General features: G+C 57.8%; 1 protein-coding gene across 3 annotated transcripts in view; it reads right to left on the bottom strand.

Moving 5' to 3' along the window:
• cacna1fa (calcium channel, voltage-dependent, L type, alpha 1F subunit a) overlaps positions 1 to 16005 on the bottom strand; it is a 49207-nt gene that overhangs the window by 21776 nt on the left and 11426 nt on the right. For all 3 annotated transcript variants that reach the window (XM_069183636.1, XM_069183644.1, XM_069183632.1), the window contains 22 exons: positions 15060 to 15163; positions 14486 to 14646; positions 13749 to 13823; positions 12762 to 12843; positions 11994 to 12020; positions 11661 to 11821; positions 10652 to 10877; positions 10319 to 10526; positions 9892 to 10012; positions 9672 to 9756; positions 7963 to 8011; positions 7679 to 7727; positions 7005 to 7128; positions 6676 to 6805; positions 6318 to 6377; positions 5819 to 5925; positions 2730 to 2817; positions 2330 to 2437; positions 2158 to 2210; positions 1455 to 1601; positions 957 to 1158; positions 586 to 744 (listed from right to left, as the gene is read on the bottom strand). In XM_069183636.1, the coding sequence (XP_069039737.1) occupies positions 586 to 744; positions 957 to 1158; positions 1455 to 1601; positions 2158 to 2210; positions 2330 to 2437; positions 2730 to 2817; positions 5819 to 5925; positions 6318 to 6377; positions 6676 to 6805; positions 7005 to 7128; positions 7679 to 7727; positions 7963 to 8011; positions 9672 to 9756; positions 9892 to 10012; positions 10319 to 10526; positions 10652 to 10877; positions 11661 to 11821; positions 11994 to 12020; positions 12762 to 12843; positions 13749 to 13823; positions 14486 to 14646; positions 15060 to 15163 (2526 nt within the window). The remainder of the gene's footprint in view (positions 1 to 585; positions 745 to 956; positions 1159 to 1454; positions 1602 to 2157; positions 2211 to 2329; positions 2438 to 2729; positions 2818 to 5818; positions 5926 to 6317; positions 6378 to 6675; positions 6806 to 7004; positions 7129 to 7678; positions 7728 to 7962; positions 8012 to 9671; positions 9757 to 9891; positions 10013 to 10318; positions 10527 to 10651; positions 10878 to 11660; positions 11822 to 11993; positions 12021 to 12761; positions 12844 to 13748; positions 13824 to 14485; positions 14647 to 15059; positions 15164 to 16005) is intronic.

The following is a 16005-nucleotide window of genomic DNA, read 5'->3' as shown; positions in this document are numbered from 1 at the left end:
CCTCTCTGAACTGGCTTCATCACTCTGCTCTCCTCCCCACTGAGAGCTGGTGTGTGGGGGGGCGTACTGGCGTACTCTGGCTGCTGTCACATCCCCATTATCTGTAAAGCGCTTTGAGTGGAGGTGAAATTAAGTAGCAGTGCCCTCACCTACACAACCATTGTGATATAATTGACTGTCGGGGCCCTCATCTACATGGCCATCAGCATCAGAGTCAATGAGTATCAGAGCCCCCACCTGTAGGCCAGGGTGATATCACTGAATACCGGAGCCTTCACCCTCACCTGCATGGCCAGGGTGACATCACTGAATACCGGAGCATCAGAGCCCTCACCTGGATGGCCAGGGTGATGTCACTGAGCATCAGAGCCCTCACCTGCATGGCCAGGGTGATGTCACTGAGCATCAGAGCCCTCACCTGCATGGCCAGGGTGATGTCACTGAGCATCAGAGCCCTCACCTGCATGGCCAGGGTGATGTCACTGAGCATCAGAGCCCTCACCTGTAGGCCAGGGTGATGTCACTGAGCATCAGAGTCCTCACCTGCATGGCCAGGGTGATGTCACTGAGCATCAGAGCCCTCACCTGCATGGCCAGGGTGATGGTGTTGAGCAAGATGAGCACGAACATGATGTACTCGAAAGCTGTGGAGTTCACCGTGGCCCAGAACTTGTACTGCAGCTTGTTCTTGGGGATGTAGAGGCGTAAGGGCTGTGCCTTCAGGGCGTACTCCACACACTGCCTCTGATCAGGGGGAGGACAGAGAGAGAGGGAGGGAGACAGAAGGAGAAGGAGGGAGATGGGAGAAGGAAAGGAGGGTTGGAGGAGCAGGAGATGGAGGTGGAGATGGGGTGAGAAAGGGAGATTCAGTTCCTTATCAACACGCGGTGTTTCTGAGACAGAGCCCCAGGCTGCTGCCTCAGGGAGGGTGTCCACAGTGTGTTGTGCACAGATACCTGGTTCTTGTCCAGCTCGCAGTTCTTGTACTCCTGCTCCCCCTGCTCACGGAAGGTGATGATGACAAAGCCGACGAAGATGTTCATCATGAAGAAGGCGATGATGATGATGTAGACGATGAAGAAGATGGAGATCTCCACGCGGTAGTTGTAGATGGGGCCCTCGTTCTCCGCGTTGGCGTCTATAGCCTTGTACAGCAGCCTGAGGGAAGGACAGAGCGACGGAGGAGAAAATGGGGAGAGAGGGGGACAGGGAAATGGCCCGAGAGAGAGAGAGAGACTCAGATACAGACGCGCTGTGCATCAGCTTAAGCAGCACTGGAATTAATCATCCATGCCAATAAAATTCTTTAAATTTGAATTGAACTTAGATACATGTACAGACACGGGAGGACACGGGGCGGACAGGGGGCGGACAGGGGGCGGACAGGGGGCGGACAGGGGGCGGACAGGGGGCGGACAGGGGGCGGACAGGGGGCGGACAGGGGGCGGACGTACGCAGGCCAGCCCTCGAAGGTGGACACGGTGAAGAGGGCCATCATGCCGCCCAGCACGTTGTCGAAGTTAAAGTCGCTGTTGTGCCAGATCCTCTCCCTCACCATGGGGTGACTCACGTCTCCGTCCTTGTACACGATGAAGGTGCCCCTGCCACACAGCAACAGCACCCCTAATCAGAGCCCGCTGCAGTACAGCAGGGCAAGAGGCACAATAGAGCCCAGCGAGATCAGGGGTCACAGCACAGTACGGCGTACAAAATCACAGAACAGTGCACTAAAGCCAGGGGGGATCAGGGTAAAAGCACAGAACAGAGCAGTAAATCACAGTACAGCCCAGTAAAGCCCAGCGAGATCAGGGGTCACAGCACAGTACACAGTACGAAACCGCAGTACAGTGCACTAAAGCCCATAGGGATCAGGGTAAAAGCATAGTTAACTTCAGAAAAATCAGACTAAAATCACAGTACAGCTCAGCAAAGTTCAGCAACGTCACGATTAAATAAATCACAGTACACTGCAGTAAAAGCCAGTGAGATCTGGGTAAAAGCACAGCACAGCTGCGCCTCCCACAGCTTTGTCACACATAGACTGTACTGAACGTTACTGAACAGCACTGGGATAATACCACGCTGCTACCAGGGTATTTTTACACACAGCACTGACTCTCGCGCCGCTCTGCAGACCACACAGGGAGGGGCACTCACTTGCACTGCTCTGGCGTGTGCTTGGCCTCGTCCGTGCAGCTGTAGAACTTGCCCTGAGTGGTAACAGAATGAGGGGTTAGCCGCAGTGCTGCTAGCCAGCCTGGAGCCCACCCGGATCACGGGATCCATCGTGTCGGAAGGAGCCGGAGCGAGCCCCCAGCGGCGCAGGTACCTTGAAGAGCTGCACCCCGATGCAGGCGAACATGAACTGCAGCAGCGTGGTGACGATCATGATGTTCCCAATGGTCCTGATGGCCACGAACACACACTGGACCACGTGCTGCCGGTGCACACGGACAGAGACACGCAGCGTCAGAGGAGCGCAGGGACACGGGCCCAGAGAGAGAGACAGAGGACACAGAGACCAGGGACAAAGACAAAGAGGACAGAGACAATGGGACAGAGAGTGAGACAGACAGAGAGACAGAGTCAGGGACAGAGAGACACAGGGACAGAGAGAGACATGGAGACAGCTAGAGAGAACAGACAAACAAGGAGAGAGAGTGAGAGAGAGAGTACAGAGACACAGAGAGCGAGACATGGAGACAGACAGACAGAGGACCTGTGTGTACCTTGAGCCCCTTGGCTCTGTTGATGGCCCTGAGGGGTCTCAGCACACGGAGCACCCTGAGGATCTTCACCACGGAGATGGCGCTGGAGCTGTGGGGAGTCACACACACAGTCACAGGGGCTGCACAGTCAGACACAACCCCAGCACCTACACTGACACTGCAGCCCTGTCCCCCAGTGGGCTGTAGGCCCATGACACAGCTGCAGTGCGCTTGTTCACAGTCCTGCCTACCGCAGTGGTTCCCAGCGCTGGCCCTGGGGGCCCACACACCCCTGCTGGTTTGTGTTGCAGCCAGGCCTTCAGTTACACCCTCAAACCCTTCAGGGACTTAATAAGAATACTAAGATTTATTTGAACTGTTTGCTCCCAGCTCTTTTAAATCATTTTGCTTTACATAATAAATTAAATCTCAAACCGCTTACATCCATTAAGGCCTCAGCTGTCTAATTAAAGGGGGGCTGGAGTGAAAACCAGCAGGTGTGGGGGTCACTGGAACCAGGATTGGGGACCACTGCACTGTTCTCCTCAGCCCAGCAGAGGGCAGTATATTCCTGTGTGCACCTCTAATCCAGTCCCTGCCTGTCAGCCCAGCAGAGGGCAGTATTGCCCTTTGTGAGCCTCTGCTGCAGTTCCTGCCCATCAGCCCAGCAGAGGGCAGTATATCCCTTTGTGAGCCTCTGCTCCAGTCAGCCCAGCAGAGGGCAGTATATCCCTTTGTGAGCCTCTGCTCCAGTCAGCCCAGCAGAGGGCAGTATATCCCTTTGTGAGCCTCTGCTCCAGTCAGCCCAGCAGAGGGCAGTATATCCCTTTGTGTGCCTCTGCTCCAGTCAGCCCAGCAGAGGGCAGTATATCCCTGTGTGCCTCTGCTCCAGTCAGCCCAGCAGAGGGCAGTATATCCCTGTGTGCCTCTGCTCCAGTCAGCCCAGCAGAGGGCAGTATATCCCTGTGTGCCTCTGCTCCAGTCAGCCCAGCAGAGGGCATTATATCCCTGTGTGCCTCTGCTCCAGTCAGCCCAGCAGAGGGCAGTATATCCCCTTGTGAGCCTCTGCTCCAGTCAGCCCAGCAGAGGGCAGTATATCCCCTTGTGTGCCTCTGCTCCAGTCAGCCCAGCAGAGGGCAGTATATCCCTGTGTGCCTCTGCTCCAGTCAGCCCAGCAGAGGGCAGTATATCCCTGTGTGCCTCTGCTCCAGTCAGCCCAGCAGAGGGCAGTATATCCCCTTGTGAGCCTCTGCTCCAGTCAGCCCAGCAGAGGGCAGTATATCCCCTTGTGAGCCTCTGCTCCAGTCAGCCCAGCAGAGGGCAGTATATCCCCTTGTGAGCCTCTGCTCCAGTCAGCCCAGCAGAGGGCAGTATATCCCCTTGTGAGCCTCTGCTCCAGTCAGCCCAGCAGAGGGCAGTATATCCCCTTGTGAGCCTCTGCTCCAGTCAGCCCAGCAGAGGGCAGTATATCCCTGTGTGCCTCTGCTCCAGTCAGCCCAGCAGAGGGCAGTATATCCCTGTGTGCCTCTGCTCCAGTCAGCCCAGCAGAGGGCAGTATATCCCTGTGTGCCTCTGCTCCAGTCAGCCCAGCAGAGGGCAGTATATCCCTGTGTGCCTCTGCTCCAGTCAGCCCAGCAGAGGGCATTATATCCCTGTGTGCCTCTGCTCCAGTCAGCCCAGCAGAGGGCAGTATATCCCCTTGTGAGCCTCTGCTCCAGTCAGCCCAGCAGAGGGCAGTATATCCCCTTGTGTGCCTCTGCTCCAGTCAGCCCAGCAGAGGGCAGTATATCCCTGTGTGCCTCTGCTCCAGTCAGCCCAGCAGAGGGCAGTATATCCCTGTGTGCCTCTGCTCCAGTCAGCCCAGCAGAGGGCAGTATATCCCCTTGTGTGCCTCTGCTCCAGTCAGCCCAGCAGAGGGCAGTATATCCCTGTGTGCCTCTGCTCCAGTCCCTGCCCGTCGCTCAACCTGTGAAAGGCCCACTGCCCTCCCTGCTGTGGGACGCCCTTGCAGGTGCACGCTCCTGCCCTCAGAGACTTTTAAACCCCCCCCCGGCCTCCCCACCACCTCACGCTCCCGCGTTGTCGTCTCGTCTACCTCCCGTGCCACAGCGTCTCCCCTCTCACGCCTGCGTCCACAGGAGCACGCGCGCGGGACCTCAGCCCTCTCTTATGTGCGCTCTTCTCTATATTCTGTGATCATACTCCTATTCTGTCGTTTGTGCTGCGATGATTTAATTGCAACCTATTTGATGGCTTCTGTATACTGCAATCCACCTGCGTGTTTGGGCCTAAGAGACTCCTCCCCTTCCCCCCAGCTTCCCACAGATCCACTGCCTTCCCAGCTGCAGGGGGCTTCGGGAACGGTAACCCAGGGTCCTGCCGAGGGCAACCTGGATTATTTCTGCAGAGGCTCCCTCAGCACGCAGGAGCAGAGGCACTTCTGATGGGCTGAAAGGTCCGTCGTCCTCCTCTGTGTGACCGACGGGGATGATCTCAGCCAGGAGCACGTCCGCTCTGGACGGACGCCGATCAATGGCCAGATCGGACAGACGGGCGGGCAGGCAGACTCTGGGAGAGCGCCACAGGGAGGCTTCGCTCCCAGCGGGCAGGGCAGCGTCGCCCCGGATCAGCGCGAGCGTGTCCCTGGGTCGCAGGGCGCGGTGCCACCCCTCCCTGCCAGCGGCGGCATTAACCCTTCAGGTCCGCGGGAAGCCGATCCTGCTGAACGCACTTCCACGCGGCTGGCGTCTCATGCCTGGGGCTCAGCTGGTTTGAGTTCAGTCACATGCTGTTCAGGGACAGCTGAGCACGAAGGGCACAATATACTGTACATCTTTTCCTAACGCCGTACTCTATTGTCCTGCCTGGGAGAGATTATTTAAAGACAGAACTCCAGGGGCTCTGTATGAGAGATCTTATCTGCAGACATAGTTCCACCACTGGAATCACCTTTTCCCTGCTGGACCCGACACAAAAGCACGGACCGGTCTTTGGAGCACTGTTCAGCCACTACGTGTTCGACCAGCAGATGGAAAAAAAGACAACATCCGGCCTTCCCAATCTGGGAACAGCACTGCTGCTCAGGGGGGAAGCAGAGGACCCCAACTCACTGGATCCCAAAGGAGATGAGCGACACGCTGACCACCAGCAGGTCCAGCAGGTTGAACCAGTTGCGGCAGAAGGAGCCCTTGTGGAGGAAAGCGCCGTGAACCGTCATCTGGAAAACAGCACAGACACCTGAGCGAGACAGCGGGGACAGGAGCACAGCACAGACACCTGAGCGAGACAGCGGGGACAGGGGCACAGCGCAGACACCTGAGCGAGACAGAGGGGACAGGAGCACAGCACGGACACCTGAGCGAGACAGTGGGGACAGGAGCACAGCACGGACACCCGAGCGAGACAGCGGGGACAGGAGCACAGCACAGACAAATGAATGAGAGCTGGGATTTCACACTAGAAAGGGGCTGGACAGCACAGGGTCAGGAACAGGGCCCGGAAGCGACTGAATTCCCAGTGTGCAGAGAGGGATGACTACACAGACGCACCTCTACACACAGAGCCAGGCAGACAGACACACACACGTACACACGACAGGTGGAGAAATACCTTGAGCAGGATTTCCACGGTGAAGATGGAGGTGAAGGCGTAGTCAGCGTACCCCAGGACCTGAAGGCCAGAGACAGAATTCACCCTGCAGCTCTCACTGCGATTTGCTGCTTTCCCATGATAACCCCTCCCCCTCCAGCGGCTAACACACCTGTTCTGTGCAATCTGATAGGTCATTAGCTTGAGATAGGCCCGCCTCCCGGTGACTGACACACATACGATACCAAACAAAGGCTCCGGATGGGACGACCACGCCCACCCACGGAGTGATGTATACCACACACACTGGGTGCGCGGCCAGGCCATTCCCAGTCAGGAAGCACTCCGGAATCGGCCCTTCACAGCGATCGACACTCACGGTGTTCCTGAAGGAGTGCGCCCTGATCGGGTCCTCGGCGGCCAGGGAAATGCTGCTGAGGATGATGAAGACGAGGATGAGGTTGGTGAAGATGTGATGGTGGATCAGCTTGTGGCAGGCCACTCTCAACCTGCAGGCAGACAGGAAGAGACAGGGGGAGCGTTCTGTGGCAGGCCAGTCGGCCAGAGACGGGGGCTCAGACAGAGACAGGGGCGCAGGCAGCCAGGGACGGGGGACCAGTCAGCCAGGGACGGGGGGCGCAGGCAGTCAGGGACGGGGGGCGCAGGCAGTCAGGGACGGGGGGCGCAGGCAGAGAACGCCCAGCTCACGGGTTGGTGCTGCTCAGGCAGAAGAAGGCGCTGCCCTCGGGAATGGGGACCACTTTCTCCTTGGGGGTGAAGTCGGCCAGCTTGTCGATGTTGGAGCTGGACTGGGTCTCCGAAACTGCGTCCTCTTCACCAGCGACGGGGACATGGAGCAGTACAGGGGGAGAGGAAGGGAGGAGGGATTAATTCCACTCCGGATTTCATTTTATGCACCTGCTAAACCCTCTTATATTTTCTCAAAGGAATCTGGGATGGGAGACCATTACACACAACAGGAAATACAGCCAACGAACTAAGACAGAGGAGCCCCAGGCCATGTTAACCACCCAGTGCGAAGAGCTGCCACACAGCAGGTCTGTTTTAGCTGTGTGAAGGTCAGAGCTCTAACTTGACGATCTTGACGTCACCCCTCACGAACGACAAGACATTCTGACGTCATCAACCCACAGCACGCTGCATCATGAGTCGATAACGATGGCAGAAATACGCTGCCAAGTTTCATAGCAAATCTGAAATGAACGGAACTCGAGGGAAGAAGCACAGATTGAACAAAATCCTGGAAATGACCACACTACCCTCCAGCGAGGCTTCTGAGCTCCATTGACAGCGCATACGTCAACCCTGTCTCTTTTTAGACAAAGCTTGTGTGCTTGTCTCAACGAGGGGGGCTTGCTCACCACCTCCATCGCTCCCTTCCTCCTCCTCCTCATAGTCATCCATGTTGACCTGCAGGGGGCGACAGAGAGAGGCAGGGGAGGGTCAGAATAGGAGCGGACGTACACTGGACTTTACTGCGAGAGACAGGAATACAGAAGGATGAAGGGGGAGAGAACGGAGGTAAGAACAGAAAGCAGGGAGAGCAAGAGAAACAGAAGCCCAGAGAGAAAGGAAGAGAGAGGGACAGACAAGGAGATGCAGCAGTTTCTCCCTTAACTGGAAGCATTTCTCCGGATGGTCTCACCTTCACATCTCCGTTCTCTCCTTCCTGTTTCGCCTCTTCCTTCCCTTCTCTGGAAGAGACAGGAGGAGGAAGCGCTGGTTAGCAACTGCAGCAGCACACATCCTGCACCCCTCCGTCTCAGTGCCGGAGCACGGCACCGGAACAGATTCTTAAGACCACTCGATCGGCCCTCCCCACGACTGCACATCGGACTCGCTGCAAGTTAAATATTCTGGGCAGGTACAGCTCGCAGCAAAACCCGGCACGGGCCGAACAGCTATTCAATAGGAGTGCAACAGCATCAAGAGTCTCATTGACCTCCCTGTGCTGCTCCATTGACCACACAGCAACCAGCTGAGCTGTCAGGGTTCGAGAGAGAGAACAGAGGGGTCAGGTGAGCTGTCGGGGTTCGAGAGAGAGAACAGAGGGGTCAGGTGAGCTGTCAGGGTTCGAGAGAGAGAACAGAGGGGTCAGGTGAGCTGTCGGGGTTCGAGAGAGAGAACAGAGGAGTCAGGTGAGCTGTCGGGGTTCGAGAGAGAGAACAGAGGGGTCAGGTGAGCTGTCGGGGTTCGAGAGAGAGAGAACAGAGGGGTCAGGTGAGCTGTCGGGGTTCGAGAGAGAGAGAACAGAGGAGTCAGGTGAGCTGTCGGGGTTCAAGAGAGAGAACAGAGGGGTCAGGTGAGCTGTCGGGGTTCGAGAGAGAGAACAGAGGGGTCAGGTGAGCTGTCGGGGTTCGAGAGAGAGAGAACAGAGGAGTCAGGTGAGCTGTCGGGGTTTGAGAGAGAGAACAGAGGGGTCAGGTGAGCTGTCGGGGTTCGAGAGAGAGAACAGAGGGGTCAGGTGAGCTGTCGGGGTTCGAGAGAGAGAACAGAGGGGTCAGGTGAGCTGTCGGGGTTCGAGAGAGAGAGAACAGAGGGGTCAGGTGAGCTGTCGGGGTTCGAGAGAGAGAACAGAGGGGTCAGGTGAGCTGTCGGGGTTCGAACAGAGGGGTCAGGTGAGCTGTCGGGGTTCGAGAGAGAGAACAGAGGGGTCAGGTGAGCTGTCGGGGTTCGAGAGAGAGAACAGAGGGGTCAGGTGAGCTGTCGGGGTTCGAGAGAGAGAGAACAGAGGGGTCAGGTGAGCTGTCGGGGTTCAAGAGAGAGAACAGAGGGGTCAGGTGAGCTGTCGGGGTTCGAGAGAGAGAACAGAGGGGTCAGGTGAGCTGTCGGGGTTCGAGAGAGAGAACAGAGGGGTCAGGTGAGCTGTCGGGGTTCGAGAGAGAGAACAGAGGGGTCAGGTGAGCTGTCGGGGTTCGAGAGAGAGAACAGAGGGGTCAGGTGAGCTGTCGGGGTTCGAGAGAGAGAACAGAGGGGTCAGGTGAGCTGTCGGGGTTCGAGAGAGAGAACAGAGGGGTCAGGTGAGCTGTCGGGGTTCGAGAGAGAGAGCAGAGGGGTCAGGTGAGCTGTCAGGGTTCGAGAGAGAGAACAGAGGGGTCAGGTGAGCTGTCGGGGTTCGAGAGAGAGAACAGAGGAGTCAGGTGAGCTGTCGGGGTTCGAGAGAGAGAGAACAGAGGGGTCAGGTGAGCTGTCGGGGTTCGAGAGAGAGAACAGAGGGGTCAGGTGAGCTGTCGGGGTTCGAGAGAGAGAACAGAGGGGTCAGGTGAGCTGTCGGGGTTCGAGAGAGAGCAGAGGGGTCAGGTGAGCTGTCGGGGTTCGACCAGAGGGGTCAGAAGAAGAAACAGGGACCATCACCCTTTGCCCTTCTTGTCGGAGTTGACAGTGTCGGCGTCGGCCAGGTTGTCCACGGCGATGGCCAAGAACACGTTCAGCAGGATGTCTGAGGGGGGAGGGAGGTTAAGAAGCAAACACACCGTGTCACCCCCCTTCCCCCAGAACACAGCCAGAGCCAAGCAGAGAAGGCACGTCAGGAAGAACCAGAAAGGAGCTCTGGGAGCAGAGACGGGCAGGATACAGTTTCCGCAGATGAAGAGGATGATGAAGTAGATGCAGACAATCATGCCAGGGAAGTAGGGTCCTCCGAACGCCATGATCCCGTCGTACATTACCGCATTCCAGTCCTCTCCCGTCAGGATCTGAGCCCGGGAGAGAGAGGGAGCACCGTTACTGCAGCATCGCACGAGGAAGCAAGTCCATGAGTGCTGGAGGGCAGCAGGGAGGGGGTGAGAGAGTGAGAGAGTGAGAGAGAGTGAGAGAGAGTGAGAGAGAGTGAGAGAGAGTGAGAGAGAGTGAGAGAGTGAGAGAGTGAGAGAGTGAGGGAGTGAGGGAGTGAGGGAGTGAGGGAGTGAGGGAGTGAGAGAGTGAGAGAGTGAGGGCGTGAGGGCGTGAGGGCGTGAGAGAATGAGAGAATGAGAGAATGAGAGAATGAGAGAGTGAGAGACCTGGAAGACAGTGAGCAGGGCCTGGGGGAAGGTGTCGAAGGTGCTCCTCTTCGTCTGCGTTTCGTCGAAGTTGAACTTCCCGCCGAACAGCTGCATCCCCAGCAGGGCGAAGATGATGATGAAGAGGAAGAGCAGCAGCAGCAGGGAGGCGATGGACTTCATGGAGTTCAGCAGAGACGCCACCAGGTTGGACAGGGCTGTCCAGTGCCTGCGGGAGAGAGATCAGCCTGACTGAGGCAGGCAGCGCAGCGTGCCCGGCGTCAGTGCCAGGGGGGTAATCCCACAGACCGGGGGCCGCAGCGCCAGCTCGGTGGACAAGAAGAGGAGGGGTACCGGGTGACCTTGAAGATGCGGAGCAGGCGGACACAGCGCAGCACGGAGATGCCCAGGGGCGGCATGATGCCGAACTCCACCAGGATGGTCTCCATGATGCCCCCACACACCACGAAGCAGTCGAAGCGGTTGAAGAACGCCACGAAGTAGCCCTGCAGGCCCAGGCTGTACATCTTGAGCAGCATCTCCAGGGTGAACAGGGACAGGAGGACCTTGTTCGCGATGTCTGGGGAAAGAGGGGTTAAAAAGATCGAGAGAACGAGGCCGTTACTTTCCCCTTTCCCAGACCTCTACTTCCAAGATGAGGACACTGCACTTCTTCATTTAGGTCAGCCATCTAAGATTCTAGTACAGCTAATAAACTAGTTATGTCTGCAAATAATAACTTAATAGGAGCATGAGCAAAAACAGCAAATAAAATTCAAAAAGATTTAGATAAATTCAAGATTGGGCAAACTCCTGGCAGATGATGTTTAATGTTGATTAATCTGACATGCATGTAGCAAAAACAAATGATAGACAGAATATGGGGCACAGGGCCCGATGAGGCCCGATTCAACTTTGGACCAACACACAGCGGACAAACACACAGCCGCTGACGGGACAGGCTGACGGACCGACAGAGCTCGACAGAGCTACAGTACAAGAGCAGCACCAGCACACTCTCACAACAATCTCCGCTCCCCCCCCAACACACAGGGGCACAAGGACAGGCTGACGGACACACACAGCTGGACAGAGCTACAAGAGCAGCACCAGCACACCCTCACAACAACCTCTTCCCTCCCCCTAACACACAGGGGCACAAGGACAGGCTGATGGACACACACAGCTGGACAGAGCTACAAGACCAGCACCAGCACACCCTCACAACAACCTCTTCCCTCCCCCTAACACACAGGGGCACAAGGACAGGCTGACGGACACACACAGCTGGACAGAGCTACAAGAGCAACACCAGCACACCCTCACAGAAACACCCCCCCACCCCACGAACGGGGCCTCGTACCCTGCACCTGGGTGAGCCAGTCGGGCTGGTTGTAGTGCTCGGAGGCGATGGTCAGGGTGTTCAGGAAGACCAGGAGCAGCACCAGCCAATAGAACGTCACCGACTTCACCGCCACACGGCACCTCCGGCGGCAAGCCCGGTTCCAGCGCCGGAAGGCCCGGCTGGCGGCGGGGGGGTGGGGGGGGTGAGAAACACAATGCAGGAGAGGCTTCACTCCGAGTAGGGCAGCAGGAATAAAATGCCGGCAGACCGCGCCTACAGAAACTGCAAATACGGGGCAGTGCCAGGCGATGCCATGCTAAGTGAAAGACGAGGGAGGCGTAGTGGCCTTACCAGGTTTTGTTCTTCATCATCTGAGCCCTGTCGGAAAAGAAAAGAAGGCAGACAGTTCAAAGGTCGGGAGCTCAGTCAGGTGTCTGCAGTCTGGCTGCTCTACACACGCCGCAGGCAGAGAGCAGCCTGCAGTCCTTCCCTGGCCCCGAGTCCTGGGAGGGAGGATTGCAGGGATATTCACAGGAATCAGGCTATAAGCAGTTAGCAAAAATCTTTATCTAAAATAGACAGAAGTGCAGTGTCAGACAGCGAGCCCTGGCAGTGCGCTCTGACAGCGAGCCCTGGCAGTGCGCTCTGACAGTGTGCTCTGACAGTGTGCTCTGACATTGAGCCCTGACATTGAGCCCTGACAGTGTGCTCTGACAGTGTGCTCTGACAGTGTGCTCTGACAGTGTGCTCTGACATTGAGCCCTGACAGTGAGCCCTGACAGTGAGCCCTGACAGTGTGCTCTGACAGTGTGCTCTGACAGTGTGCTCTGACATTGAGCCCTGGCAGTGTGCTCTGACAGCGAGCCCTGGCAGTGTGCTCTGACAGTGTGCTCTGACAGCGAGCCCTGGCAGTGTGCTCTGACAGTGTGCTCTGACATTGAGCCCTGGCAGTGTGCTCTGACAGTGAGCCCTGGCAGTGTGCTCTGGCAGTGTGCTCTGGCATTGAGCCCTGGCAGTGTGCTCTGATAGTGCCTCTGGCAGTGTCTCCTGCAGTGAGCCCTGGTAGTGAAATCTGATAGTGTCTCTGACAGTGAGCCCTAGCAGTGGCCTCAGACTTACATGCACAGAGCGCAGCAGTCCGCGTGCTCCTCCTCGATGTTCTCCGTGTTCTCGGAAGCCGTCTCGCTGGCCGGGAGGCTCGCTGGGACAGAGAAGACACACCCTGAAGCTCCACAGGACTCTTCCCCCAGTCCTGCCACACTAACACCACACACACAGTGCACAGCTCTGCGAGACTGTGGCTGTCCTCCACCACTGCGTGGCCCTGCGCCGTTTCACCATGACTTCACTGCGCTTTGCCACCCGCTCACCAGCTGGGCGCAAAAAAACACGCAGAAATGCAAACTGGACACAAAAACTACTGTGGGGAAATGTGAAGAGGCTAGGCCAAGAAACGATGAATCGGCCGAATCCGAATCTTTTGGAAGCAGAATCCCACGTGTGCTCCGGGTTAGTTGTGATTGAAATTTACTGTGCTGCGCAGAGGTCACCCAGCGCTCTGGAAGAGATTTAACACTCCTGGACCGGGCAGACCGCTCGTGACCCGGAAGTGCTTCATGCCCTGGCTGTGCCCCAAGTGTCCGTGCGCGTAAGTACTGTACAGGCCACAGCACCGCCACAGCGGTTGGGAACTGGCACAAAAGCGAGGTGAAATCTCGATCCTGACAGAAAGTTATTTTGTTTAACCAGAGTTCCATATAAGTTATGTGTGCTCAGTCGTGGTCATAGAGGGTCTGTGAGTTCAGTGAGGTTTTCTAGACCTCTTTAAAACAGCCAGGAGCCGAGCTGGAAGGAAAACTCAGAGACACGCCAGCCCCTCCTGGACCAGGACAGGCGATGGACGAGGGAGGGAGAGGGGGGGGAGAGTTTGTTTTTGGAAGGGCACGGACCGTAATGACCAGACACTTGCGTGCAGGACAGCGGTTCAGCAAAGGTTTGAACTGAGTTTTAATTTGTTTGCGGAAAGCCCAGCTGTGCAGCAGAGACACAGAGACACAGAGCCGCGCGGTGCGATGGACAGGGAGAACAGCGGACGCGCAGCGGTACCGTGAGTCTCGTTGGAGTGACTGAACCAGCCGTGCTTCCCTCTCTTCTTGTCCGAGAGATCGGCCAGCGTGACGCCTGCTCGCCCCCGCAGAGCACGGACAGAGAGAGAGAGAGAAGGAGGTCAAATTCATGAAGAATGACCACAGTCAACTCCCCTGACAGGACACCCAGCTTCCTTAAAACGACGGAAAGGCTACAGTTTTTAAACCCAGCTTTGCCTTGTACAAACGCACACCCGGACTGTGGTCAGATGCCGTGCCATTGCCCACTTTACCTCCACATGTGCCTAGGCTCCTGCGTGAGCGTCTGCATCAGGCCCTGCAAGCGGCACACTGCCAGGCTACACCTGTGCCTCTTCCTGCTGAGCCTGGAGCTTGGTGTGGTCACTGGCTGCTGATGTCACTGCGATCTGCCTGCACTCAGGCAGCAGAGCCGGGGCTCAAAATCAAAACCTCGCTCCACACACCTCAATGCTCACCCCAGCTGTGTCCTCCTCTCCACCTCAAGCTGCTAACTGTAGGTGGCTGATGCATGCTGGGAATATAAAACATGGGTCCTGCCCAAGGAGACTGACTGGAGAGAGTCCCGTCAGCCCTGTCTGGTGTGCTTCTCTCAGCGCACCAGAGAGCGCAGGGAGAGACTGGCGCCTCTGGGCGTTTATGAAAAACCGGCATGATGGAGTTTCCCCTTCCGGACCAGCCCGGAGGGGGAGGCGAGGACGAAGAAGCCGCGCTCACGCCTGTGGCCGTCCCCGTCCTCCTCGTCCTCCGGGTCGATGTCCTCGGCCTGCGTGATCCAGTCCATGTAGCCCGTCAGGTCCTCCTCCATCTGCTGCTTCTCCCGGAGCTTCTGGAAGTCGCCCCGCGCCTTGGCCTTCTCTCGCTCCTTGGAGAACTCTCTGGGGGCAGAGGGGAGAGGGCAGGGGGTTAGGGTGCAGGGGCACACCCACACGAGGCCAGACAGGGAGAGGAGATTGGAGAGAGACAGGGAGAGGTGAGAGAGAGAAGGGGAAAAGGGAGAGAGAGAGGAGATCGGTGAGAGAGAGATGGGGATAGGAGATCAGAGAGAGAGACAGGGAAAGGTGAGAGAGGAGATCAGAGAGAGAGACAGGGAAAGGTGTGAGAGAGAGGAGATCAGAGAGAGAGAGATGGCGATAGGAGATCAGAGAGACAGGGAAAGGTGAGAGACGAAGAGGACAGGATAAAGCAGGAAAACATCAAACAAACTCAAGCAAATGGCCTGAAAGACCCAGAAACTCTGAGGCTCAGTCTCTCAGACACACAGGAAGCACTGAGAAGGGGGGACACCGACCCACTCAGGACACCCAAGACGAGGTTGAGGACGAAGAAGGACCCGAAGATGACGAGGCTGACGAAGTAAACCCAGGGCAGCTCGTAGCCCATGGCATCGTTCATCTGCACAGACAGGGACACACAGAGAGAGGCAGTCAGAGCGAGGCAGGGAGGCCGCGAGGGGAGCGGGGGTGTGAGAGTGAGGCAGTCAGAGCGAGGCAGGGAGGCAGCGAGGGGAGCGGGGGTGTGAGAGCGAGGCAGTCAGAGCGAGGCAGGGAGGCAGCGAGGGGAGCGGGGGTGTGAGAGCGAGGCAGTCAGAGCGAGGCAGGGAGGCAGCGAGGGGAGCGGGCGTGTGAGAGTGAGGCAGTGAGAGCGAGGCAGGGAGGCAGCGAGGGGAGCGGGGGTGTGAGAGCGAGGCAGTCAGAGCGAGGCAGGGAGGCAGCGAGGGGAGCGGGCGTGTGAGAGTGAGGCAGTGAGAGCGAGGCAGGGAGGCAGCGAGGGGAGCGGGGGGGTGAGAGCGAGGCAGTCAGAGCGAGGCAGGGAGGCAGCGAGGGGAGCGGGCGTGTGAGAGTGAGGCAGTGAGAGCGAGGCAGGGAGGCAGCGAGGGGAGCGGGGGGGTGAGAGTGAGGCAGTCAGAGCGAGGCAGGGAGGCAGCGAGGGGAGCGGGGGTGTGAGAGTGAGGCAGTCAGAGCGAGGCAGGGAGGCAGCGAGGGGAGCGGGGGGGTGAGAGTGAGGCAGTGAGAGCGAGGCAGGGAGGCAGCGAGGGGAGCGGGGGTGCGAGAGTGAGGCAGTCAGAGCGAGGCAGGGAGGCGGCGAGGGGAGCGGGGGTGTGAGAGTGAGGCAGTGAGAGCGAGGCAGGGAGGCGGCGAGGGGAGCGGGGGTTTGAGAGTGAGGCAGTGAGAGCGAGGCAGGGAGGCGGCGAGGGGAGCGGGGGTTTGAGAGTGAGGCAGTCAGAGCGAGGCAGG

Source organism: Lepisosteus oculatus, chromosome 2 (assembly GCF_040954835.1).
Source record: "Lepisosteus oculatus isolate fLepOcu1 chromosome 2, fLepOcu1.hap2, whole genome shotgun sequence".
NCBI lineage: Eukaryota > Metazoa > Chordata > Actinopteri > Semionotiformes > Lepisosteidae > Lepisosteus > Lepisosteus oculatus.
The sequence above is the reverse complement of the archived record's forward strand: the minus strand, read 5'-3'. Positions and strand labels throughout refer to the sequence as shown.